Source organism: Lineus longissimus, chromosome 4, assembly GCF_910592395.1.
Source record: "Lineus longissimus chromosome 4, tnLinLong1.2, whole genome shotgun sequence".
Taxonomy (NCBI): domain Eukaryota; kingdom Metazoa; phylum Nemertea; class Pilidiophora; order Heteronemertea; family Lineidae; genus Lineus; species Lineus longissimus.
Window position 1 is genome coordinate 11,621,690 of NC_088311.1, and position 25,998 is coordinate 11,647,687.

At 40.1% G+C, this 25,998-nt stretch overlaps 1 protein-coding gene across 1 annotated transcript; it reads right to left on the bottom strand.

Annotated features, from left to right (window-relative positions):
* Positions 1-6,990: 6,990 nt before the first annotated feature.
* Positions 6,991-25,224, bottom strand: LOC135485935 (procollagen C-endopeptidase enhancer 1-like). Its single transcript, XM_064768331.1, has 9 exons — positions 25,219-25,224; positions 23,355-23,488; positions 22,973-23,078; positions 21,832-21,960; positions 21,459-21,583; positions 15,395-15,518; positions 9,959-10,090; positions 9,151-9,318; positions 6,991-8,524 (listed from the first exon to the last, which is right to left on the bottom strand). Exons 2-9 carry the CDS (start codon positions 23,421-23,423, stop codon positions 8,517-8,519), a joined length of 861 nt encoding a protein of 286 aa, XP_064624401.1. The 5' UTR covers positions 23,424-23,488; positions 25,219-25,224; the 3' UTR covers positions 6,991-8,516.
* Positions 25,225-25,998: the final 774 nt, after the last annotated feature.

The window sequence follows — 25,998 nt, forward strand, 5'->3', positions numbered from 1 at the left end:
GGCCGAATCAGTCCAGGCTGCTCCACAGTGTTGACAACATGATGAGAGAGATGAGGAAGTCACAGTCAGGCCGAATCAGTCCTGGCTGCTCCACCGTGTTGACAACATGATGAGAGTGATGAGACAGTCCAACCAGGCCGCATCAGTCTTCGCCGCACTGCCTAGTTATTGATATGGCGAGAGAGATGAGACAGTCACAGCCAGACCAAATCAGTCTTGGCTGCTCTGCCAAGTTGTCAACATGGTGAGAGAGATGAGGAAGTCACAACCAGGCCGAATCAGTCTTGGCTGCTCCACAGTGTTGACAACATGATGAGAGAGATGAGGAAGTCACAGCCAGGCCGAATCAGTCCTGGCTGCTCCACCGGTCTGACAACATGATGAGAGTGATGAGACAGTCACAGCCAGGCCAAATCAGTCTTGGCTGCTCTGCCAAGTTGTCAACATGATGAGAGAGATGAGACAGTCACAGCCAGGCCAAATCAGTCTTGGCTGCTCTGCCAAGTTGTCTACATGGTGAGAGAGATGAGACAGTCACAGCCAGGTCTCGCCCTCGCTTTCATAGGTCGTCCCCCCGACTTAATAAGTCGTCCCCCCGACTTAATAAGTCGTCCCCCCGAGATAATAAGTCGTCCCCCCGACTTACTAAGTCGTCCCCCCGACTTACTAAGTCGTCCCCCTGACATAATAAGTCATCCCCCCGAGATAATAAGTCGTCCCCCCGACTTACTAAGTCGTCCCCCCGACTTAATAAGTCGTCCCCCCGAGATAATAGGTCGTCCCCCCGACTTACTAAGTCGTCCCCCCGACTTACTAAGTCGTCCCCCCGACATAATAAGTCGTTCCGCCGATAATTTTTTTTTCGATGTCCTTTCCCAGCCACCGTACAATTTTCTTGTCGAGGCAAATAATTCTATATAATTTTATCATCATTAGCTTATTTATTATCCGGGTCCATTAAGTAATATCATGCTGTCAATTGATTTGTGATCGCATTAAAGCTTGCAGCACACTAGCCGCCAACTTTGGCGACAACAAGCGTTCGGCTGACGCCTCTCGACGCCAAAGTTGGCGGCCAGTGGATCCCGGTCAGAGCACACCTGCCCAGAATTGGAGTCGGACGCTTATGTGGATGTTCTATATTTCACGTTGAGTTCTGAGTAAAAGGCAGTTGTAGAGTTCCTTAGTTAGCTCTGAAGTTGTTTAAATCAATCATGTTTGCGTCCCAACCGACATTTAGGACCCATTTTTACAAAGGCCTGCCCATATTTGTTCTTCGAAAGAAAAACATAGATCGTCAATCTACGTCCGGAAAACGATTTTCGGACAAAAAAGTAAACAACCAACTGGTAAACTTCGAAAATCTACTTCAAGTAGTCAAGAAAACCAACTGAAAACTAGGCAGACACCGAAAGACGTTTGAATTGTCAATGGCAGCAATCACTGGGCACTTTTAAAGACCAGAGATAGTCAGAAAATTCAGCAAATCTCCAACGTAGCCTACCACTTCCGAATCCTCTATTCGCAAACGCCAAAATTCTTCCTGATCATCATCGGAGACCTCCCCCTCATCACTCCCGGATTCCTCGCCTGAATCTTCTTCGACCGGCTCAAATTGATATCCAAGGATGACCCCATGAATTCCTGCACCATCTCCATTTTCAGATGAAGCAAATGACGAAGCATCCGAACTATAATCGCTAATTGAATCTACGATGTCGCTAGAACTGCTGTATCCATCCATGTTTGTTTTGTGTTTGAATGCAAGTTGGGCACATCTTAATACGTCATCGCCTGTAGATGGCGCTGGCGATCAGTTTCGGGATGCCATTTTAATGGGTTTAGCAGAAGACGCAAAATTACTGAACAAACTTGGCCATAATTAATTATTGAGGTCTTCAATTAAGAAAACGAACGTTTTATTGATATAATATTACCTTAACCTGAACGAAAATGCAAAGTCATGGTGCTTCAAAGTGGTATCTCTTTAAGTTCTCCAGGTGTGCTCAAAAAGATAGTTCTGTAAGTTCTGTAGGTGTGCTCTTGAGAAGAGAGTTCTGTCAGTTCTGCCAGATCTCTTAGATCTTCGCATTTTATACAGATTTTGATTCTGTCTTGCATCAGAAAATGCTAGTTTTAGCATCATCCTGAAGCTTGATTTCACACAAATCGCAAATATTGCATCAGCATTTGTTCAATATAGGAGGGGTTTTCCTATTTCAGCACTTTGCATCAACAATCTGCATATTTGTGGGTCAAGACATGAATCAGGTGTAGCCATTTCATCAGAATCACGAACCTTGCATCAGAAAATCATGCTCAAGGCAGGTGTGAATCACCCTGTCCTGACCATTGCATCAGCCAACAGTAATTTTCCATGCGCACTGCTGGCCGTCCGCGCCGGCCAGGTCGGCGGAAGATCCATTCTTCAGTATTCAACATTTCGACTTTGGGAAACAACTGATGGCGGCGTATCGGAATTCAAGGAAACACTCGATTTTAAGATACCTTCACCCTTGTACCACTGCATCATAGGTCTCATGAAACATTTAAAGTACCAGTGAACCTCATGAAATGCGTCATTTAAAGGGAGACTATAGGCGGAAACTAGGAGGTAAATTTGAAGTCTAAAAAGACTTAGGTTGTGTTTTATTCAGCGGTAGGTATAAAGTTTCGATAGTGAGACTGAAAAGGCCCTACCGTCAACTTCGTGTACCGTAACTTATTCTGACCTACCATGCTTTTGGTGATAGTTTCCTTTAAAAAGTCAAGTGATGGCCAGTTCAGTGGGTCCGAGCACGCCTGTCAAAGAGACAGAGGGTGCACATTGGGTCAGAAACTGTTGCTCACAAGGACGATCTCTGTCGTCAAATAAATTATCTTTGAGTAGCCGAAATCAACTTGTCTTACGTCATTTACAATCAGGCCTATAATGGCTTTGGTCACATCCTTTTGCACTGCCACGCATGGAACCTATGAAGAGTGTTTACTTCAACTTATGAAATGATTGTCATTTCTGATCTAATATTCACTGGAAGGACAGGACCTACCTTGCTCTAAGTGGCATACCTGAAGGCACCCACCCTCTTCCTTCCGCTGCCTTCTTTTGGAGTGCTGTAACTGTGATAATCGCAGGTTTTCTTTGGGCATTGACTTGCAGTTGCTCTGCCTCTGGTCAGTGGAATATTGGGCTCATTTTCCCCTTGGCATTGTAGCGATTTTCACATCGGGACTCTGTTACTTTTAGGTCTTTCTAGGGGGGGGGGGGGGGGTTATACCGGGTCCTAATTGAGGCATTCCCAAGTTTTCATTGGTGCATCCCCATGGTACAGGACTGAATACCCTGCCGTGAGATGGCCGTCTAATAGACATCGTTGTATAGAAACGGGGTGGCACGGCAGAATCCTGTGTCGCGACACGGAGATCGCCAAATAATGAAATGTAAGCTCAGTACTATAAGGATGTTCACCAACTATCGCCTTCGCAACGACAAGTGAGTAAATCCGTGACTCGTGACCTTACGTTAGTCCGTTAGGGCACGCCACAAAGCTTGTAGGTAATAATATCAACGAAGTCGATGTATAAAATATCCCGGGATTTGTTTAATAGCTGCTCATGCGCACAATCGATATCATTCATGGAAACATAGTATCATATATATAAAATGTTGATGACGACGACGGTAAAACGGATGAGGAGGCGACATGTAAGTTCAGTTTTCAGTTAAACTAAAAACAATAGAGAGATTATGATAAACTCCTAATGAGTATCTTAAATCTTAAACACAAGACGGTTCTTTCATGAATTATTTGAGAACCAATTTCTCACATAAATTTGTCAGGAAAATTTACCAAAATGGCGGTTATTGCGCCTTCATTCATGCGAAACGAGATCGACGTCACGCAAAGTATTTCTAACTTGAAATAATTCTTTTGGCGACTTTCTGCTAAAAATGACGTAGATGACCAAAATAGATGATTCAACTACTGGTTGCGAAAGATTCAGCCAAAATCCTCCATAAAGAAGTATTTACAAACGGAATTTGTACCGGCAATAGACCCGTAAACAATACGACAAAAACGGGTTACGCGGTTTCGCTAAACTGAGACGATATTTAAATCAGTGGTACAATTTCTTGCAGAAAATAATTCTCTTACCGATTCACTACTCGAATTTACATACATATGATAAAATAAGGTTTCATCGTTAAAATAATGGAGTTTCAAGAAGAAATGTTGGTTCAGAATTATTCTAGATGTAGATTAGTATCGCAGTTTGGCCCAAAAAGTTGGTATAATTTTGCACATAAAGACAGCGTGCGGAATGGCCGAACTCCGTAATCAAAGTCGCAACAAAACGCTCCTTGAACCAACCAAATAGTCGTTTTCTCCGAATTTTAACCCAAAACGTGAGTAAATCTAGGTTTTAGAGAGTTTGAACGGTTATATATTCGTCACACGACAGCTCGGGACCGGTTTTACATTAAATGCAGACGACGGAAAACGCCATAAGAATTCGAAGGTTTCGCAAATAATTCTGAGTATCAAGAATTTGATTGTTCGATTAAATGGAACACATATCGAATTTTTCGATTCTAAAGTTTTAGAAGAATTCACAAAGTTAAAAGTACCATGTGAACTCGAAATCTGGGTGCGAAACCCAGTGTCGTCACCCAACAGACATACGCCATGTGCGAATACGAGGTGAAAGTCGCTCTGTAAGATTGTTCACAAACGGTTTAAAGTGTGTCCATTTTCACGGATAAAATGTCACATGAAAGGTAGGATTTGCGAAAGGTGCTACCCAAAATCACTTTTACCAAGCTACATGAACATTGACAGAGATGAGAGTCAGTTCCGAGTGATTTTCTGGGATAGGAAAAATAACAGGGAGACGTCAGCGCCATGTTGGCTGTTCACGAAACATGTGTAGGTGGCATCCTAAGAAAAACTAAAAAAAAAATACGGCAAATGTGGTCTACCTCCACGATTTATCGTGAAACAATATACAAATGCCGAGAGATTATGAATTTTGAGGGATGAGATAAACGCAACTTGATATATTGATGAAAATGTACTCCGAAGTCGACTCTGACATCTGTCAAAACGCAATAGAATAACATGTATAGACACAGTACACCATGTACACGGCAAACTACACACAAGGTGTACACGAAACTTTGAAATTGCACAATTGAAATAGGGGAGGGGCTGTGATTTTGACGTAAATGGTGGTAAATACGAATCTGACATACAAGGTTCCATTCAAATGGAATTACAAGACACACAGCCAGGAATATTCTACAAAATTTACTTAAAAAGGTGATATATTCTAGCGTGTGGAAAATCATGTCACACCCTTTGGGATGACCTTCAAAATTTCGAGAGGGAGTCGGGAGGCTGACAGGTGGGGCTAGGTAGTTGATAAAGCTTGGAATCAGTGAAACCATGTAACCAGTGATAAACCTTGGAATAGTCAGTACTAAACCGTGGAATCACTGTGCAAGTACCGCGTGAAATCGGGTGCTTTCCTTCCACGATTTATACCCTTCCAACTGCCAATCTCGTCCCAGCTGACTTTGTTGATAGCAATTTGCCAGTAGTTCCAGAAACCACCTTTTTGCGGAGGATGACGTCATCATGGAATGCATTTGAAATGCGTTGTTGTCGTTAAAAAACAAACTTATATTCATGACGGGCCGCAATTGCAAATATCTATAATGATTTCTTTTCAATGAAAGCAAAAGAAAGGTTTTGTGATTGTTTTGTATTCTATATACTAAAATAAAACGTATTAGAAGAATCATTTTGTATATATAATGCTGATTAAGCTTGGTAGATAGGACAAACATGTACACGGGAATCACTAAAAAAATGTGTCCGCTTAGAACTGTTGACGTATCACGAAAGTATCTCTACATCCCTCGATGTGTACATGAAAATGTACGAAATCGCTCATCGTGAAGGAATTCGTTCTCATTTTTCATCTCCAAACCCGGCTAAAACCTTCGGTAACAAATCTTCTTATACGTTTCTTGTCATGTTTAAGATGATGTACGAATCAGTGCCAGGCGGTACTGCATGATGTAGTCAATCTTCTCTGTATCACCCTGTATGATCACACCGCTCCGTAGTTTAAATAGGCCCCGTGTGGTGGCGTAGTAAGCGGAGCGCTGATTGGTCCATATCATGGGTGTGTGGTGGGCGTGTCGTGACGTGCATGCCCATATTTGGGAGATCAGCAATGTACACTGGAGGCGAGGTATGACTGGGTTGTTCTAAAATATAGATTGTTGAATCGGATATGCTGATTTCTGAACTACCATCAAATTCCGATCTGATCATGTAAAAATAAGCTCCAAATATTGATTCGTAACCACCTTAGGTTCCAATGGCATTATTTCATGTTTTTATGCATTTTTAGGACTGATTCCAAGGTTTATCATTGGTTTCAAGGTTTCACTGATTCCAAGCTTTATCAACTACCGTGGGGCTACACCTAAAGTGTTCTGCATTGGCATTATTAAAGAAATGTAACATCTTTGACTTCATGACTGCTATGTTGTCATCATGAGTTGAATCGGAAACGGTACAGGCTTATGAGAACAACTAAATGGAATACTGGCTTGGCACTTCCTTTTTCACGGAGTGCCTTCACATTTCCACTGTTGATATTAATCCCGTCATTACCTGGGGTTATATGATACTTGTTTTTACCTGTGCCGATGGTCCTACACAGCTCTTCTTTATTTTCATGTGAAGGCCTCACCTTTTTCTGAAATTTTTTCCCTTAATAATAGGCCAAATCAAATTTCCCTGAAATGTGTTCATGGGGGTAGGTGACTGTTAAAGAAAAAGGTGTGATTTTGTGAAATAGTAAAAAAACCCACCTTTTATTAGGCTCCGCATCACTAATTGGACCAATCAGAGCGAAATGCACATGAAAATAGTACTTATAACATCATTTCAACAATGGAACAAAAACTGTTACTTATTTGAAAAATCGTTTTTTATTGTTTAATGATTTTTCAAATAGCTGGTTCGAATATTTGGTGCAAATCACTATGCCAAAACATGGCAGATTTACACATTGAGTTCATACATCAATTTCGGGTCACCCAGGTAAAATTTGACCATTTGACCTCCCCAAAACTTTTGTAGCAAGCTGTGGAATATGGAGGATGTAGAATTGGCCGAAACCTTACTATGGAAACTAGTAGAGGGCTGTGACTTTGATGAAATGTGCGAAATACTTCGTATCGCTGCCAACGCCTAGTGGCCTTGAATAGAGCTGTCTTTTAGTAAACAGCCATGAGACACGGATATGACAAAAAGACATTTTTGATCAATGTTTATTTGTTGGTTCTGTTTAAGCAATATCGTAAATACACCAATCTTCTAATAAGGAGGAAATATGTGTATAACCTATACAGAAACGTTGTTTTTCTTCTCCTAATTTGTTCCTTACCAAAAATTTAAGAAAATTAATTGGTGACTAAGCATGTAATTTGGCCTACGGGGAGGGGCTACCAGGTAGACCTTCTAGTGCATACTTATTTGAGCATTTGAATTCATTTTCCTTTATAGCATTGTCAAACGCCTGCATGATAAGTAACATCGAGGTATGTCTATTGAGGCGATGCATGAGCGTACATGTACAAGTACTTTACGTGTATACCTCGGTCAAAAGTAAATGAACACTTGAAATTTCCACACAATATCTCCTAAAATATACACGACCCTCAAAAAGTTTGGGAACACTCACGCCACATGTAAAGTACAGATTTTATTCCCTATACAGGTTATATGGTTCGGTTGAGTACCACAGTTTGGTATGGGGTTTACAAACACTAAATGTCCATTTCAAGAAAAGTATTGTCAATTAGCACCTAACAAACACAAAATCCACACTCCTCGGATGGCTACTGCATAATTATTAGTAATATATACCCATCTTTGTGTGCTATATTGGCCTAATTACCCAACACAATGAGACCTGTTGACAGTGGATTTGAGTATTCTAATACAGCCATCCAAACTACCGCGCCTATTCAGAGCTCAATTCATGTCAAAGTAGACAATGTCAATTTTAATGTCATTTTAAAAAAGATCTTTATTCGCGAAAATATTCTACCGCGAATATATCCACCTTCAGCATCCGCGAACATTTTATGCCGCGAACACTTTTCGTCCTGCAGTATATGGGGGGGGGGGGGGGAACATAGGTACAGGGGAACATAGGGATGACCCCGTTTTACTGTAACATGTTGTCATCAAAATGACAAAATATGCCTAATATCTTTAGGGCTTTGGCCTAAAATCCCGGCAAGCTTGTACATTCAGAAATGGTCTTAGATCTATGAAACTATATAGTCGGTTCATCATATTTTAAGCTATTCTAAACATGTTCTGGAATACTAGTCCTAAATATTCTCATAACAGTTTCCTGGTGAATTTCTTTTATGGCTGGATGCCTGGAGAACAAATCAGCTGATAGATATTATCCGGGAGACGTTATTATATTTCTGAAAGAGAAAATATCACATTAAACTGAAACAATGGCATTGTGCAGTTGTATACGAATTTCGCCCACGTAAACATTCACAAAGAGAGGACTCCTACAATATGTTTGTTCGGATTTTTTAGATCAAATATTTCTGATCAAAATTGGTGACGGTGAAGCAATGCATTTGGTCACTCATTTCCTCTTACATGTAGGCTTACAGTCGGGGAAAGTGTTATTAGATCATTGGTCACCATGGGGACTACGGAGTGCGCTCAGATTAAGTCGGAATGCCCTGACCCACTGATATTAATTCGTCTCAGAATCTAGCAAAACATATAAAATAAATTGGCCTTTACAGTGTGGCCGGAACGCTTGTATTTCCACTATTCTCTGACCAAAACCACTAGTAGCCAACAAGTGGGTGGAGAATTCTTCTTGAAGAAAAATGAGGCAAAGATACATCATGATATCTCGATCGGTCCATTTTTGAGCGGGACAACATCAGAAAGTGGGTCGATCAGAGAGCGAGACAAGTGCAATCTGGATTCACGACATGTGGGTCACCACAACCTAAATGTCAGTACTCTCCATCTGATTTTAGGAGCGTGTTGATGACACTGGTGATTCATGATTTAGTGAGATTACCTTGGCATATTGGCGGGTCACCTGTCCAGCGACCTGAAGACAGACATCTGCGATTTGTTCCAACAAGTTTGAATCCGATGTTGCAAGAATAGGAAGCTTTGCTGTGGACTTTGTCATAATCGGATAGAGATACCCTACCATTCTTTGGACTAGCTGGGATACCACAAGCTGTGAAAATGAGAATATAGGGTACTCGGATATGTTTAGAAACAGGCATGAGACACTCGCATACTTACTATTCCAAGCAATTACCGAGTTTACAAAATGTTTGTGACAGTACCAAAAAACGATTAAACGTTCAGCCATTTCGCTTTTATTCAACCAGTCAAACAGTCTCAAACAAAGGCTGGTATATTTGAAAGGGATAATTATGGCAAAATGACCTAAAATAGAATTAAACCACCACGGAATTCACTTACAACTACAGAGGGTTCAAGAGTTCACCGGTCGCCATGGAGAAGCCCTCGAGAACTGATGACATAGTATGCAAAAAGGGAATCACCTCGTTCTCGTTCTCGGAGTGCATCTGAACCGCTTATAGTTTCCGCATCACCCAGCGTCTTGGTTAAATCACAATGCAGATTACATGTATCGTTTACTGACAAGTCATGATATAAGTCCATGGTTTAGTTATGTCTATAGAAGATCGCACACAATGCACTCTGATTTTATTAAAAACTTATCATGGCCAAATTGGTTCTTTGACAAAATTCCTAAACATTAATGTTCAGATAGTCACTTTGGGGGCAATAAAAAGATACTGGTCGCATCTTGTGCCATAGTATATTTAAAACGTTCATGCTCATACCATATAATACAGCATCCCACTTCAGCGTAAAGCCCGCGAAAGTTGTTGTGCTGTCTGATTTGAAGAACACTGCGATGTCCTTATCGTCCGTCAATATAGCCGTTTTCGGAGCAGATAATCCACAAAATATACCTGGAATGAAAATCAAGACCAAAATAATTTCGACCAGGTTTTTGAATGCTGCAGTACAAAATCAGATCCTTTTCCCATGAAGATACTACAAGCAGTTTTGACAAGCGGCGATCCTCTGAACTAACATGACCAATGCTCACTTCATACCACTCACATATGTAATAACCTTCGTCGCGCAGATACACTCTTTTCAAAAAGTTATTTCAATGCCGTTTTTGGCTTTCTTGGTCGGTCAATCAGAGGTAGGCCCATTGACCTGGTTTGCCATTGACCACAAATGAACGAATGATGTGAATTACAACAACAAATCTGCAACTGGCGGTCGACACGCGATATTTTCAGATTATGGTTACAAGTTTTCTCTATGGATAGACATATTCGAAAAAATATTTTTTGTACAGTATCTGTGCATTCAAGATCCCAATGATCGTTTTTTAAATATTTGGGCGGAAGTAGGCAATATTCAGAAAATTGTAAACCGATGCCTTTTAGGGCATTTATTTGTTTATCCCAATTAAATGGAATGTGTTTTTAGAAAAAACGGATCATTAGCACCTGCACACACCATGCCTTGATGTGCGAGACCAAATCTGAAACGGATATGTTGCATCGTGAAGTCTGTAGGATTGTTCAAAACTCAAATTATGACCTCTGGTTAAAAGCTAATAAACTCCTTTTGAATTGATGAAATTGACATTTTTTAATGCAAATGAGAAGATAAATGTTGGAACTAAAACATAAACTGAAATGAATATATAACCTTCTGTGAGTTATATGCTATACAAATTTTTGTTGGAAGTGCGCACTAGATGTGTCATAGGTGAACCCTAGCCTTAATGGACCCGATTAATCCATTAGCATCTTCTTTAAATGAATTACAATCATCAATGGCGCCGACAGAATATTACTTAGACATCAAATCAATTTATTGAATTAATTGATTATATATGTAGGGTGTCTATAAACCGAAGATCGAAGACCGAAGATCGAAGATAGAAGACCCACCCAAAACTATAAAACGAAGATCCCCCCAACTATAAAAGGAAGACCCTAATGTCAACTATAAAACGAAGATCCCCCCATCTATAAAAGGAAGACCCTAATGTCAACTATAAAACGAAGATCCCCCCAACTATAAAAGGAAGACCCTGATGTCAACTATAAAACGAAGATCCCCCCAACTATAAAAGGAAGACCCTAATGTCAACTATAAAACGAAGATCCCCCCAACTATAAAAGGAAGACCCTGATGTCAACTATAAAACGAAGATCCCCCCAACTATAAAAGGAAGACCCTAATGTCAACTATAAAACGAAGATCCCCCCATCTATAAAAGGAAGACCCTGATGGTTTTCATTCTCATGTTCAGTTACTGTTTTCATTTTCGGTCCATGCTACATTAATGATTTGAGAAAGTAAGTGTACCGGGTACTACACCAGTCGTGTCTAGCCTTAGCAGCTTAGTGGCACAGTTTACATAAGGCGGGGAGCCCCGTACCTGTTACCATGCAGCCGTGCTCCAATATGACCTAGTTTCTCACTGTACTCATCATAGCCAGCCCTCAGCTTCGTCCAGAAGCTGTTTCTATGTGCATGTGTGTGTATCGTCATAGGCTCCCAGCAGGTTAGTTGATCACACGGCCAATATGGAATTGGTCCTACATACAGAAAAACAATCCAAACGTGCACGTGCAGGCGATGTCTACATGGCACTTGCCTGCTAGTTTTCATTGACATTGATTTTCAGGATTCCCTTTATCAGTTTTCAAACATGGCTTTTAAATTACCAAAATTGAATGTGTCAGGTAAACAGAAGTGCGAGACATTTTTCAAGAAATTCAAATGGGCCGATTTGAGTGTCGTAGAAGAGATCGGGCAAGGAGCTTACGGGACTGTGTTTCGGGCAAAATGTACGGGTAATACCATCATGGGTCGAGACTGGCAGGTCGGTCGCCAACTCCTAAATGCAGTGTTAGGAAAATCCGGAATTTACCTGAATGATCTGATCTCCTATGTCACTACGCCGCACTCAGGCTAGCTTGCTTGTTGAAATACAGATGCTCAGTCACGTGTTATGACGTGCAAGTCTGCAGTAACTGAACTTGAGGGTCTAAAACCACCAGGGTCTTCCTTTTATAGATGGGGGGATCTTCGTTTTATAGTTGACATTAGGGTCTTCCTTTTCTAGTTGGGGGGATCTTCGTTTTATAGTTGACATTAGGGTCTTCCTTTTATAGATTGGGGGATCTTCGTTTTATAGTTGACATTAGGGTCTTCCTTTTATAGATGGGGGGATCTTCGTTTTATAGTTGACATCAGGGTCTTCCTTTTATAGTTGGGGGATCTTCGTTTTATAGTTGACATTAGGGTCTTCCTTTTCTAGTTGGGGGGATCTTCGTTTTATAGTTGACATTAGGGTCTTCCTTTTATAGTTGGGGGGATCTTCGTTTTATAGTTGACATCAGGGTCTTCCTTTTATAGTTGGGGGATCTTCGTTTTATAGTTGACATCAGGGTCTTCCTTTTATAGTTGGGGGGATCTTCGTTTTATAGTTTTGGGGGGGGTCTTCCATCTTCGATCTTCGGTCTTCGGTCTTTGGTCTTCGGTTTATAGACACCCATATATGTATACACAAATAAACATGAAATTGATAGGAATTTTAGAATTTTGGTATAATTCGAAATTGTATTGCACACTGATTCTCGCTTTTTATCATTAAGTTGCTTCTTTTCATTTCTTCTATCAACTCAAATATGTTGGCTGCAAACGGAGTACAATATGAAATAGTAACACTGTGCAAATAGTACATAATGTACCAGTACCAGGTACAACTCTCATATTGCAGACACATTAATGTATGGATATTTACCATTATTGCTGAAAATCTGAGGCTCATTGATTCTTTTTTAAAGAAACTGATGTTTAGAAATTGGAGATGAAAAATGCAGTGCCCGACAGAAGATATACTCAGCAAATCGTATAAAACGAGAGTGCAATGTGCTTCTGTCAACGACGTTTCACTCTTAGAAAAAAGGGTTCAACAAAGAACCTTTAGGCCGCTGCTGTAGGAGCATCTCCTTGAGGTTCTTCAAAGAGCCTCTCCAAGGGGTGCTATCATAGCACCCTACCAATACTGAGGGTGCTCCAAAGCACCTCATCAGGGGTTGCTTTACAGCACCCTATCATAGGGTGCTCCCACAGCGGCAAAAGGCGCTTTAAACTTAAAGAACCTCCCAATAAGGGGTGCTCCCAATAAGGGGTGCTTCCAAGGGGTGCTTCCAAGAACCGTAATTAGAGGTGCATCCATAGGGTGCTCCCACAGCGGCGAAAGGTGCTACATAGAACCCACCACTAGGGTTCTTTCAAGCACCTTAGCTTAGGGGTGCTCCCACAGCGGCAGGGGGTGCTTCGCAGCACCCTTTGCATATCGTAGTGTGATATGCAAAGGGTGCTAGGAAGCACCCTCTAAGTCAGGGTGCAAGACAAAACAAAAATCTGAAACCAAAATCGTAAATGCACTGACTTAGAAGTTTATTAATACAAACACTTCAATCCAATAATGACAAAAAACGATCAACCAAAAAATCTTGCCATTCAACAGATTCTGAAGAGCCAAAAGTTGTAAAGTAACTATAGGCTGCTGAAAGGGAATAGAGGATTCTGGATAATTTTAGTCAAATTAGTACATGTAGTTTTTCTGCCAAAACTTCACAACTTTAGAAAATATCGCAGAATTTTATTCTAGCAGCCAGTAAGTGTGCAACAAAGTCTTCTAAACCTCTAATTCTGTGAGAGTTCACAATATCCTGCTAGGAAATCTTTATTACTTCGTCTAATCCACTGTATGACGTCTTCCACGACCGATTGTGTATGGCAATATGACGACTACCAATATATATCAGGTTATTCAAAAAAGAACTGCCTGTCTTTCAAAGATAAATATCTAAGAGACGGAAAAATTAAAAGTATCTAAAATTGGTGCACATCTAGGATTATAGCGGCTATAAATATCGCATGTAAATTTCAGCACTGTGACTATTTTATGTTTTACATGGCCATGCATCATGTAAAATATTATGTCAAAAATTTCCATACCAAATTTACGTCTTCATCCAAATTTCAGCAGGCCATCCTGAGATCTGGCTCGTATACAAAAAAGTTGAGAAAAACCAGTACAATCCGCTGGGAAGGGTGGCTCTTCCGATTACTTTACACCCCTTGTAATAGAGCCCATAGTCATGACAATAGGCTTCCACTGAGAAACACACGTATGACTTGATGACGGTTATTCTAAGATATCTTTTTGAAATGATCTTGGCACGGGAAGGGCATTGTTCATGTTGATCGTGCGAAATCCGCTTTTAATACAGAGCAACACTCTGATTGGGCGCTTGTCTTCTACCGCTACAATCCGTCTGAAGGGAATGGATTTCATCAGGGGTTTGAAAAGGTAGTATGTATATTGAAAATCACTGGTTATGTCAGGATGTCAGCAGGCATGCATATTACCAAGTTTGACTAGCACTTGTTTGGGGTGACAATTGCTAAATGATACATTCTTGGAGACACTCATGGTGTTTATGACGCAATATAATTGCTAAAATCCTATTGGTTATCACTCTAATGACGTTATCATTACCATATATCCGTGAATAACGGTATTTAGTGCCCTAAAATGGGTTCCACTTAATGCAGAATTATATTTTACGAAATGTAAGGATATCAATATGGGCTGTATGGTCTACTGTTTTACATAAATCACAAATGGCTGGGCAATGAATGATCATAACTGATATCAAAACTGCATGTATGGGTCATTTTCCAAGTTAAAGTATTTACGCGTGGCTCATCTGTCAAATCAGCGCTCAGACACAATGATAACGTCACATCACTGGCTGGCAATCATGTATCTGGTCACTTAAAAAGCTAAATCTACAACAAAACAATCAAATAGATGTAGGCTGATTTTCTTGAGGTTATATGTCGATGTTTTTCGTTGTTTCAGGTTATCAGACGTGTGAAAAGCACATTTTTAGAGAAAATGGTAAATCTCCGATGCTGCAATTGTTAAGGTGTTCTTAAAATTTCGTTACTGTTCAATAGTTCCAATAGTAACTGCGCCGAAATTTACACGATATAAGTATGATATAACATCAAAGATGGGTGCCAAATTCTGGACACTTTTGTCTGTCCATCCCTTTAGATATAAAACTATAAAGTAAGACAGGTTTTTTTCTGAATAACCTGATATTGTCCATTACGACGTAATTTCTGTTCTCTATATTGATATCAATAACACGTACCATAGGTTTGTCCTAATTCACCTGATGCGACGTCTACGCCACGTACAACAACGCTATCAAAACTGCAGCCCTTCTGGTCACTTGGTTCGATTTCAAACTTTCCCTCGAATTCGAAACGCACATGCTGAAGGAAAAGGACGTTACTTTAGAACACGAAAACAATTAAAATGTGTGAATCGAATGCGATTGAGAGGGGTCGGGGAAAGGGCATAATTTTCGACTAGCTTTTTACACCAGTACTAACATATTGGGCGGCAAACATTACATTTAGCTATTTATAACTAGTCTGTGAAAATACGAGGTTAGATAACCTCTGGCACTAAACTTCGGTACGATCTACTAGCTGGATCTTATGGGTCACTGTTGGGCGAAACTGAAAACGCAAAATATGCCTCACATCAATGATCTGTTGTCAATATAAAATGTATGTATGGTACTTCATGATTTTTACTCTTGACTTTGAAGGGACAACTCGTAATATCTCAATTACGGGTTTTTGATTTATCCAACTTTTCACGGTCACAGATAGCGGTCAAACAGCGTAAATTGGCCATTAGAATTTAACCAATGCACATTTCAATGCACAAGGCACTGTACTCCGTTCTAGTATGATAATGTGAAGGGTACGGACGCAACTTGTGAACTTTTTGGTGAGAAGTTTAAACGTTTGTATAATTCTGTATCGTATGATATAAATGAGATGAATGATGTGAAGAGAGATATTGATACGGGTATTACCAGACATTGTATTGACAATAATCATGATCATGTATTGAGTGTGCACGAAGTTATGAAGGGAGTACAGTGTCTGAAGCGAGGTAAAAAAGACAGTAACCCCAAAATTATGTCGGATCACTTTATAAATGGGGATCATTTATTACATGTTTACGTGTCTTTTTTAGTGAGCTCCATGATGAGTCACGGATATTGCCCGATGGGGTTTGTTCGAAATAAAGTAGTTCCAATTCAAAAAAACAGTAGAAAGTCTTTGAAAACGTCCGATAATTATAGAGGTATTTCGCTAAGTAGCGTTATTGGCAAAATAATGGATAACATATTCCTAAAAAAGTACGAGAATGAGCTAAGTACATCTGATGCCCAGTTTGGGTTCAAGGCAGGTCTCTCCACAGCTACGTGTAGCACGGCTATAAATGAAGTAATTAATTATTATAACGGTTGCAACACCGCAGTGTATTGCGTAATGCTTGATGCAAGCAAAGCATTTGATTGTGTTCATTTTGTGAAACTATTTCGAATTTTGATCAAAAAAGGGCTATGTCCATTAGCGGCTAGGCTATTAGCCAACATCTACACACAACAACGTGTACAGGTTCAGTGGGGGAAGCATATGTCTGGTGAATTTACTGTATCCAATTGAGTTAAGCAGGGTGGGGTGCTCTCCCCCGTTCTTTTTGGAATTTATCTGGATGAGCTTATTACGAGTATAAAAACTGACGGTTTCGGCTGCCATGTTGGCAACATTTTTTGCGGTGTATTTGCATATGCCGATGATGTTATTCTCTTAGCACCATCGTTCTATGGGTTAAATAAGATGCTAAACACGGCTCGTCAATTTTCTATTGAATTCAAAATATCCTTCAACGCATCTAAGAGTAGATATTTAGTCTTCGGGTCACATGACCCGCCAGGGGAGATTGTATTTGAGGGTACAAGGGTTCAAATTTCTAATGAAGAAATTCATTTGGGCATTCTTCTTGGTCCTGATGTTCGTCGGAGTAGGGTTCAGGTTTTAGTTAATGATCTGTACAAACGGACCAACATGCTTATGGCTCAGTTTAGGTACGCCAACTTTGAAATCAGATATAAGTTATTCAAAAGTTTTTGTATGCCGCTGTATGGTTACAAGTTGCTAGATTGTTCAAAACCATACATGGAAGAATTGTATATTGCATGGCGTAAATGTATTCGTCAGATTTTGTGTTTGCCATATCGCACTCATAATGACCTGTTACCAGCCATTATAAAGGACTGTAGCGTTCAAACTCAATTGGAGAAAAGGTTCGTAAAATTCATCAAAGGACTGCGGAAATCAGGAAATACACTCGTAAAGGTTACAGTTGGATTATTATTTGCCGGGAGCGTCTCATCAGTGGGGAAAAGTCTAACTATGGTGTTACAAAAGTACAACTGGAATAGGGATCAGCTGCCTGATGAATGTATAATGCGAAGGGACATCAATAGGGAATTTTGGGGATTGGGGCATAATAGGGTTGCCATCCAAGTTAGGGAATTGCTTGAAATGCGGGAGGCAGGGAATCATATTCTCACAAAAGAGGAAATAGACATGATAATTAACTTTTTGTGTACAGGTTGATTTGATGGAGTATTGTTTTTGGTGTTAGTTTTATTGTGATAGTTCAAGATACTAATGTAACTTATTCAGGATCATCTCCAAGAATGAGAGGTTTTCGGGTTCGACTCTCAGTCTTACCTTTTAATTTGTTTGCCTTATCGTAAACTTGTATTTGCACCCAACTCTGTATTGTCTTATTGCACCTAATTTTTTGTTATCTGTACAACGGAAAGTAGTACGAATAAACATATATATATTGCCGCTAATTAGTGATAAGTGATGATGAGTTGAAAACAGGTCAGATGACCTCTAAGATTGAACCCATGTTTGATCTGAGGGCGAATGTTCGCCTCAATTGCCGAAATAAAAAATAAAAAATAGTCAAAACTCTTGAAATTAATGACCTTATCATCTCCGAATTTTCAAATCTGGTACACTTAATGGCAAACATGGCATACTATATACTCTGGTGTGGATTTGACCAACATTTCAACGACAAATCTTGGTCAAATGGCGTAAATTGAACTGTGTAACTTTTATAAAGGATACAGGTATGATATAATACCCAGACTATTGATTCGCACCGCCTTCCCAAGGTCACAGAGGATACACGGCGACGACTAAGAGCGTAACAATGAGGCCGTTTTTCGGTACTATCAACCAAACCAAACCAGACCAGACCTGATCAGACAATGTATGACACCATGAATGACGTCAGTCCCGTGATGTAAGTATATGTATATCGAGCCAGAGTAGACCAGAGCATAACATGCATGTTGCGTTCATACACGGTAGACATATCTTGATTAATCTAATTCTAAACCGATATATATCTAGATTGGTTTGGCCCCATGTAAACGGCCTTATTGCCACGTTCGTTAACCGAAATATTTATTGGTGATCGGTTGCAGGGATTAAAATTCGGTATGTTTTGATCTGATTCACCACTCTGCACCATTCGCCACTCGGCTACCATGGGGGGGGGGGGGGGGGGGGGCAAGCGTAATCCAAAAACCTGAAAATATGCCATTAAACTAATTAATGGCCCATAAACCACACAACATACATGTTATCCTTGCCTATAACGTAGAGCCGTTTAGACGCTTTCCAAAAAGACCGCATTCCGATCCGATCCGATCGAACCCCATTCCAGACCGGATGTGGTCTCATTTTAATGTACCCGTTTAGACGCTAACAGCAATGAGGACTGATGTGGACTAATTTCTTTTGGTTCCAACAATAATCCGCAGGATGTCGCGGTGGCGACAACGATTTAGCGCCACAATGCGGGTTATAATGGTACTAGGCAAGCTCGTTCTTATGGTAGCTGCTGTCTAGCTTCCGCTGAATGGATTGATCGCTCCAAATATGTATGAGATCGAAAACAACCGTGTCCGTGAACTTATCCTTCACCATATTGGAATAATGAAAATAAGCCAAGAGAAAATACTATAAAACTGACAATCAAAACGACATTAATTCCCGCGAAAATACACGTGTTTATAATGAAAGGAAGTATTGCCGAAGTACCATATCCAATACGCATGCGTGTAGGTAAAAAAATTAGTCCAGATGAGACCGCATTAGGCCCGATCGCGTTTAGACGACCAAATTTGATCCGGATGCATCCGGATGTATCCGGATTAGCCCCAATGGAACCAGCAAAAGAGGTGGACCACTTGAAGACCCGATGGGACCACATGACCCCCGATCGGTTAGCGTTTACACCAGGGAAATTTAGACCGCATTCGGATTCGATCGGATCCCATCGGGCCTTTTTTCTGTCGTCCAAACGGCCCTATTGCAATGAGGCCCAATGGGGTATATAATAGTGGTTCTTGAATAATCATAATGTAACCCGGCAAGACTAGGCCAAGAGGGCGGAGTTTACTACAAAGATTTCTTGAGTATTCACATCCACTCCTGGTGATACCCCTTTACGGGCCTAAAATGTATTATACATCTTCAATTGTACGAGAAGGTATAGAAGACGTTATAGGCAAGGATAACATGTATATAATGGATGCACCCACAGCAATGACAATGCATCCACCGTAGTTGGGTATTCGATTTGACAGGTTTTTTTGTCTTAATTTTTTCAGTATCAGATAAAGAGTATATCTGGTCACAATGTTTTGCTCACTTCGGCATCCATGATTTTTCATTCGTTCGCCCAAAGCAGCGTAAACCAAAGAAAATCACATGTGGTGTCTTCTTTAAATTAGTCCAATATAACAATTTTTATTGTAACTTTACGATCATATTCTTTTGATTTGTGTTCTTCAACCAGATACGACCATTTTGCAAGGATTTTTAGCGCATTCATTTTGACCGTCAAACAAGCTCATGTTTCTCATCATTAAGATACTTTTGCCGGTCGATTTACAGTGCATCCTTTTGGAAACCCAAGAGGATAACATAACTAAGTAAATACAACTGAAAAACAAGATGGAATTCAATACTGGTACAAAGTTTTAAGAATGCAAAAAATATCGGGTGAGAAAAATTATTTGCTGTTTTCATCTTCAGTTGGTTATATTTCACATGTGACCCGCATTTTCACTACATTGTCCTGAGACTAATTGCAATTCAGATGTTACTCTATTTGCTTTCCATAAATATTAATATGCAATTCTAAAATGAACTTAAACAAGTGGTTTGTACGAAGCTTGTAAAACACAGTTGAGACACCGCGCTGCGCGATTGTTGTAAACTTTGTCCCGTGGGTGTACTTTTTCATCGGCGATTTTAGTGGCATGGTCACTTTCTTACAAACGATGTCCTCAATCAAGTATACATACGTATCTGTACGACTGTAGTTAAGAAAATGATCATAATATAGACAAGGACAATTGAAAGCGTGGTAGCAGTTCCCTCATTTGACACTGTATGCATCTACTTTTCTACGGATCGAACCAGTGCTCATTGATGCAGTACTTCTACATAGATGCCACACCAGGAAAGCTGTTTTTACTTCACCTAAATATATCAAAAGGTTTTGCCTAAAACCCTGAGCACCCTCTGTCAGCGGAATATGAAAAGTATGGTTCAATGTCAAAATCACGGTAAAGGCAAGTTCGGACTTACGTTGTCGCAAACGTCATTTTTCACAATTGTAAAACATTCTTACTTAATTGCTGATGGACCAGATGATGTTACGTCACATCCGTACAACCGGGAAGGTTTCATCAGTGTTATTGATATCAAATCAACATAATTGCTGTAATGTGTTACAGCTTAACTTAAAAAATTCGGAATCTTTGGATTCTCAATTGGTCCATTAAACTTGAAAAGTAACGTTCATGCATATGAATTCATTGTATGAAAACTTGATCTCTTTTGCTGGTGTTTTTTAAACTTTGCGATTCGACCCGCTATCATTTAGTTTTTAGATGAATAATTTCTAGTTCATTCGATACACATGTCATTGACAACTAATATCGGGCGTTGGGTCTTAAAGGCCGAGGGTGTTCGTTATAAATGTGAGATTTATGATTGATTGCAACAAATTCCAATTGCATTCAATACATACTTGAGTATATTCAGTTTTCAACATTGCCGTTATGTAGACAGATTATCATATACTAAGTATACCATGTGTCAGCAAAGTATGCATGATAAAGTATGCATGGTAACTGCACTACAGTATTATGTAACTGCATATCTATTTTCATTACCCACGATAAAATACGAACGGCGTGCACTCCTTAAAAATAGCAATGAATGTAGATCAATAGAAAGAAAACGTACCATTCCATTTGGAACGCTTATGTGCCAGGCACAATCGGCATCGTTTTGATATTTGTAAGGATAGTTCTTGCTGGAGACAAAGCCGCTATTACCCATCCGTCTATACCACGAACCACACCCAGACACTGAAAAATAAATCAGATCGTCTTTAAATACATCATCGAAAGGTACGTACATGTAGGTGTCAGGTGAAATGGCATAGGAGAATTGGCAATAGGCGAATTGCCATTAGACATGTTAGATGAATTGGCATCAGACGAAATGGTAACAAACCGGTGGGTTGACAAAACGTGCTCGACCAATGAGTGACGTGAGTAACTTTTTTGTGCCCGTGATTCATCCCTGTATCCTGGCGAGTAGAATTGTTACTCACTTGTTGGTGGAATTGCTCTCCATGTGAGCGAGAAACCTCTGCCAACGTGACTCCCATCTGATTTGAATACCACTACCATGTCGTTATCTTGAGATATTATATCGGCTGGTTTTCCATGACAGTATTTACCTACGAAGAATAAGTGCATAACATTGTATGAAATGCACGACCAATAATGTATCAGATCATCAATCCAAAAGTAGGTTGCACATCAAGAATTGGCCCCTTTTTGTAGCAGTGGTCACATCGAGGGCTAATGTCTCTCTGATTGCAACAGCCAGAAACGACTCTTCCTAAATACACTATCGAAAGATTCACAGCTAACCAATGATCGGCAATAAAAATCAACTTTATTACGAGCACTCCTCCAATAGAAATGGCACAAACTGGTAAATCACCTTCACTCTCAATACTGATCAGTAAAAATAACTATTTTATAGTAATGTTTGACAACGCTGGGAGCACCGACAGTCGTGACTGTGAAATTAGTTACTTAACTATCAAATAGTAATTCTAAAGATTGGTCAAGGGGGTGAGATTAGCCCATACGGCAACACAGGTGATCGGGATGTTTGGTTTCAATGTCTTATTCCTTAAATGATCGTCATGAAATTAATTCATAATCTAATCATTTCAATTTAGGACCTTGGTTATGAAAAGTCATGCTAATTTGGCTGTAATGTATGCTGAGATTAGCCCACTTCAATTCACCTTTCCTTGCCATTATAGTCAATGGCAAACCTGGAACCAGTAGAGATGACTTGTAGGAATCAATTAAACCATAAAAACCAATATATATCCCACTTGAGACGCTCTTATGAAATAAAGCAAAAAATTTTAAATTAAAAAAAAATAAATTCTAGCGGGTTCGAAATGGGGATAAGGACCATCGTCACTAAGATCCAACCGTCCTGATCCGAGAAGCAATTGCTGTGAGCAGTCAATATCACAATTTAGTGATTTTCATAACTCACATATTTCGCCCTTTGTAAAGGTAATTGGAAATCATATTCATCTTGAACACTATCAAGAAATTACTCCTAACAAGGAATTATCGGCTATGGTCGTTCGAAGGATAGAGATCGGGCATTTAAACCATGGCGTTCCCTCTTTTTGTGCAAAACAGTCAGCTTTCACGTACCAGTTGGTGTGGTGGATGACGTATCTTCGTAAAGACTGACTGAATCAAAAGCGCAACTTGGATGATTTTCTATGTTGAAAAGACTGGAAAATCGTATGAGAATTCGCTGAAAAGCAAGAAAAAGCGTAATATCAACATAATTATAGGCAAAGAGTTTCTGATCTCATAACATGGTTCTTTAGACAGATATGTTTTGGAAATGAACCTGGTAGTATTCCATAATACGAGTAGGCTTGGTACCGCTATCGGTATCCGAGAGATTTTATACATAAAAAACCCAACAACGAAAAGAAAGATATAGGCAGTGTTTTAGGTATGATGAAATGTGACCCCTGTCTACTCTAGTGCACACAAACAGAATATTTGGCCATTCGGTACTTACAGAACGACTGGGTACGGTTATGATCCATGTACAGTTAGCTCTGTGGTTGTAGTTATGTGGGTGGTACATACTGGAAAATGTCCCACTGAGACCGGTTTGATGTCTTAATGAACCACAGCCAGAATCTGTATTATCTGAAAGTTTGGAAAAATTGTTCGAACACATGTACATGTACAGTAGTTTCTCGCATAGCTTGCCGTCTGACCCAGGCCTGATTTGAAATTTTTTCTAAGTCCAGCGAAGTTGTCAATTTTTACTCAAAGCTGCCCTTAGAAATGAGTAGTGAGTTGCAACCGTTGATTGCTTACGACGGATAAAATGTTGCCACGTAAATGAAGTGAAGGCAGATGCATTATTTCAATGGCAACTTGCTATTCCGTTCACCAGGATATGGATACATTTTATCTGATGAAGCAAAGAACAATTTTGTTTATTCTTGATAATTTGGCTCTTCATCTAAAAATTGTAAATCATCTTCCTTGTCACTCCTCCAGTAAAATAACCCCCTGTACAAATCCCCCCCCCCGTCAAGTGAACATTCCCCTTTGGAGCGGAACTCTTTCTTTACAAAGGTGCTTTCGCCTCCGTTTACACTCCCTCCCTCCAGCTCGTGGCAAGTCCTATGCAAACCCAGCTAAAGAGAAGCTTTCGACGCGTCGTAGTGAACTCCTTTTTTCAAAACATTCTATGGCTATGGCTACAATGTGACAATTGGGTGGAAGATCATCAGGTTAGTGACGATGAGAACTTACAATTATAAAACCATTAACCAAGTACAATGTCTTTCTTGTTTCTTTAAATGTGGGTGTGCATTTTGGGTGACATAATAGGCAAGGGCATACATGAAGCGAAGCGGCGACTTTATATGGGGTTTTATGATATCAAAATTGTTCATGTTTTCACCCAAAACTAGGCTGCTTGAATTATAAGCAGTCCATTGTGACATTACCCCCATGAACGATGTCCTCAGGCAGGATCAGTTTCATGAGATCAGAAGGAAGTGGTCCGTAGGAAATGCCCTATATTAAGCCCAATTGGTCAGAAATTCATGTACATTTCCATAAGATCAATCAAAAGATTAATAAACACCTGTTAGTAATGACCACCATTCGAAATGGCCTATGGTAGGTTGGCCATAGTTGCCAATTGTGTTCAATGCTGTGAACATCCGTCTTGATAGCCTGTTTTTCGACGTTAGCTCTCTCGGACAGTTATGTGCGGAGTATTTGGAACGTGAATACAGTTTGGAACGTGAACAATGTTTAAAGCTTACATTTGAGCATAAAAACCCAAGCGACCAGTTTAGCAAACACTCTCCGTCAGACACCCGTCCGCCATGTTTTGAACTACCATTTATCCATCTGGGGTGACAAGCAAGTGTCTTATTGACTTTCATGCTTTAAGTGTGGTTAGTTATCCTTTCACTCAGATGAGAGGAAAATTACGATGCAACATCCGGACATATTTTTCATAGGAAAACAGAACTTGTCCTTTTCTTCAGTCCAGGACCTGCACCAGATAGCTAGACTTGAAGGCAGGTTGCTTGATACTTTTTGTCTCTGTCTGCTTGTTGTAGGAATTACATGTACAACAGCCAACATATGCAATTTTTCTAATGTCGTCACCTCTATTCACGCATGCGCACAGGCCTTCAAGTCGAGTAAATTTATTCGAAAAAGGCTGAGCCACAAGTCACTAGTCATCCGCTGACAGCGACTCAGCGTTATTCTTGGCGCAAACAACTGGGTTCCGACCAGAATATGACTGTGCCAAATGACGTTGAGCACTATTTGTCTATTGTGCGGCCAGCAATGTATTAAGAAAAGGTTTTATCTATTCCTACTTCATTGATTTGTGAACTTACCTCTGCAATGCTCTGGAAGATAAGATGGTATAAAATAATCAGTTTAATCGTTCTTTCAAAAACACGCAATAGTCTAATTTCAGGTAAATATGTACATCAACTACCGGTATCTATTACCAATTGCCTTAGAAGTTAGACATCGTCAATCAACCTAATGCCAAATGTTTTCTGACCAATTTAAAGAGTTCAGATGAAAAAACCCGCTAAAAGCCGTTCAGAAAACAAATGAGATAATTATGGCAGGAAATCCAACATTTGTTTCGGAACTACGGTTAGGGGTTGCAAGGCCGATGAATCCACGGAAACTCTTTCAAGGCACCTCAGTGCAAAGCATATATCTAAGCCATGTACCGTGGAGGGCTAAAGCCCTCCAGAATGATATTTGGGGCCGAAGGCCCCCCTATAGGGATGAAGTCCCGAAAGATGGAAACGTTTTTCAAGCATACACAAAATGCACTACAGCATAGGAAGCCATTTTTCGAACCTGCCACCCTCACAAAAGCACCCGATTTCGTACACAAGTTCAAGCTTTTTTGCAAATCAAACAGTTTCTACATGATCTAAAAAATACGAGTATCAGTATCCAACATTGATAACCTGACAATTATTTTGTTTTCACGGTAGAATTCGACATTTATTTAGAGAATATGCACGAGCCTGTCAGAAAACTAAAAAGTCACTCCGCAATCATCCTTCGGGAATTGTCTCTACAAGGGGCCTTGGCCCAAAATCCTCTTGGAGGACTTTAGCCCTCCACGGTACAACTTCCTGTGATTGTCC

Excerpts from the sequence above, each read along its gene's own strand:
- LOC135485935 (XM_064768331.1), bottom strand. The coding sequence starts at position 23,423 with ATGTACCACCCACATAACTACAACCACAGAGCTAACTGTACATGGATC. Across the intron at positions 21,961-22,972 it reads GTCATCCACCACACCAACTG|GTAAATACTGTCATGGAAAA; the intron begins GTACGTGAAAGC and ends TATTCTTCGTAG. Across the intron at positions 10,091-15,394 it reads TGAATTAGGACAAACCTATG|GTATATTTTGTGGATTATCT; the intron begins GTACGTGTTATT and ends TTTTCATTCCAG.